The sequence below is a fragment of the Octodon degus genome, unplaced genomic scaffold (genome assembly GCF_000260255.1).
Source record: "Octodon degus isolate 3935 unplaced genomic scaffold, OctDeg1.0 scaffold00118, whole genome shotgun sequence".
NCBI classification, from domain to species: Eukaryota; Metazoa; Chordata; class Mammalia; order Rodentia; family Octodontidae; genus Octodon; species Octodon degus.
Window position 1 is genome coordinate 2,614,622 of NW_004524694.1, and position 1,799 is coordinate 2,616,420.

The window sequence follows — 1,799 nt, forward strand, 5'->3', positions numbered from 1 at the left end:
GACACCACAAATGGAAGATTCAATTCCCTGAAACTTTGGTTTATGTACAAGATTTTTTTGAGATACATTATTAAATTTGATCAGCCTGTGTTTACACGTTGTATATGAAGCATAAATGAATTTTGCGTTGTGATTTGGGCCCCATCTACAAGTTATCTCATTCTGCATATGCAAATACTACAAAATTTAATTTACTGATCTTCAGTGTTTCATATTAGGGATACTCAAAGTATAATTCAAATATGTTTTCTTGTCTATAGTTATCTTTTTTCAGCTGTTTTGTTTGCTTTTCCATTTAAGATTTGATGTGGAACAGGAATGTTCAAAAATTGATGAAGATTATAAAGAAAAGATTGTAATAGACAACAAGTCACATTTATCTAAAATTGGGACAAGAGTAGATACAGCAGGTAATGGAAAACAAGACTATTTTAATAGTTTTTAAGTTTTCTAGTGGTAATAACAGCTATAAACCTATAGAAGTTGTCTTTGAGTGTTGCATATTTCTATTTAAAATTTATGGATTCTCAGGGCTGGTGAGATAGCTCAGTGGACTAAGTGCCTGGTTAGGCAAGCTCAGGGACCAGGGTTCAATCCCTGGTAGCACATGCCTTACCAGCCCCACCCCCCAGGCACACTGAGCCGGCCACCAAGACCAAGTGTGGTGGCCCACACCTGTAATCCCAGCACTAGGGAGGCTGAAAACAAGAGGATCACTATGAGTCTGAGCTGCATAGTGAAACCACATACCAAATACATTTTTAAAAATTATGGATTTTCCCATGACGTTAGCCATGTCTAATAAGTTCATTTATATCTTGTAACTGCTTAACTTTATGTGAACAAGTTATAATAAGTGGATTTACTAAAGCTTGAAAATAAGTCTGCTTCTCTCACTGTGATTCATTTGTTTTTATGACTTTTCTTAATCATCCCATTCCTGTAAATTACTCACATGTTTTTCTTTCTGCTTCACAACAAAGATGATGAAGTCCATAGGGAACGACCAAGCTAGTCATAAAAAAGCTAAATTTAAAATAATTCTCAGTGAGGTTTTTAAAAATTCCTAGACTTAGGAAAGCTTTCTATTTTATGCTTTGTTTAATTTATGATTTTCTACTTGAGTTAAAGATAAGCACCCTTGGGTGCTCAGTGGGAGAGCACCTACGCACCATGCACAGGGCCTGAAGGCCCATCCCTAGCACTAAAAAACAATTTTTAAAAAAAATTGTTGGATTTAAGTCTTCTACGGCACTGTATTTTCACACATAACAGAGAATATTTTCTCCAGGTCTCACTGAGAAGGAGAAGGGCTTTCTTGCTACACGTGAAAAAGAGAAAGGAAATGAAGCTTTCAACTCAGGAGATTATGAGGAGGCTGTCATGTATTATACGAGGTAAGCTGATTTTTTCTGTGGTAGTTTAAACTTGCCATTTAAGACTGCTGTACAGGGTTTCAGGGTAAATCCTGAGGGGATTAGACTGACCTTGGCAGATACAGAAGTTACATTTCTTGTTATATAGGTCTTGCTTCATCTTGGTCTTAACCATCCAGCAGAGAAGTATAACCATGAGGTATAAAAAGTAAAGCCATATTAATATGCTGAGCTGCAAAAGGCTCAAGTCAGCAACTTCGGACATTGCCAGTTCTGCTGACAACCCATCATTATTATGGACTACTGGACTATATTGGATTATTTTGCTGAATTCACACACCTACAATATTTAAATAGCAATAGAACATGACAAAAAAAAGAGGGATATAAATGAAGGACCATTTTGTAATGAAAAAAATTATA

General features: G+C 35.9%; 1 protein-coding gene across 1 annotated transcript in view; it reads left to right on the forward strand.

Moving 5' to 3' along the window:
• Spag1 (sperm associated antigen 1) overlaps positions 1–1,799 on the forward strand; it is an 83,010-nt gene that overhangs the window by 42,165 nt on the left and 39,046 nt on the right. Inside the window, exons 7-8 of the mRNA XM_004640089.2 lie at positions 301–410; positions 1,292–1,397. Coding sequence (XP_004640146.1) covers positions 301–410; positions 1,292–1,397 — 216 coding nt within the window. The remainder of the gene's footprint in view (positions 1–300; positions 411–1,291; positions 1,398–1,799) is intronic.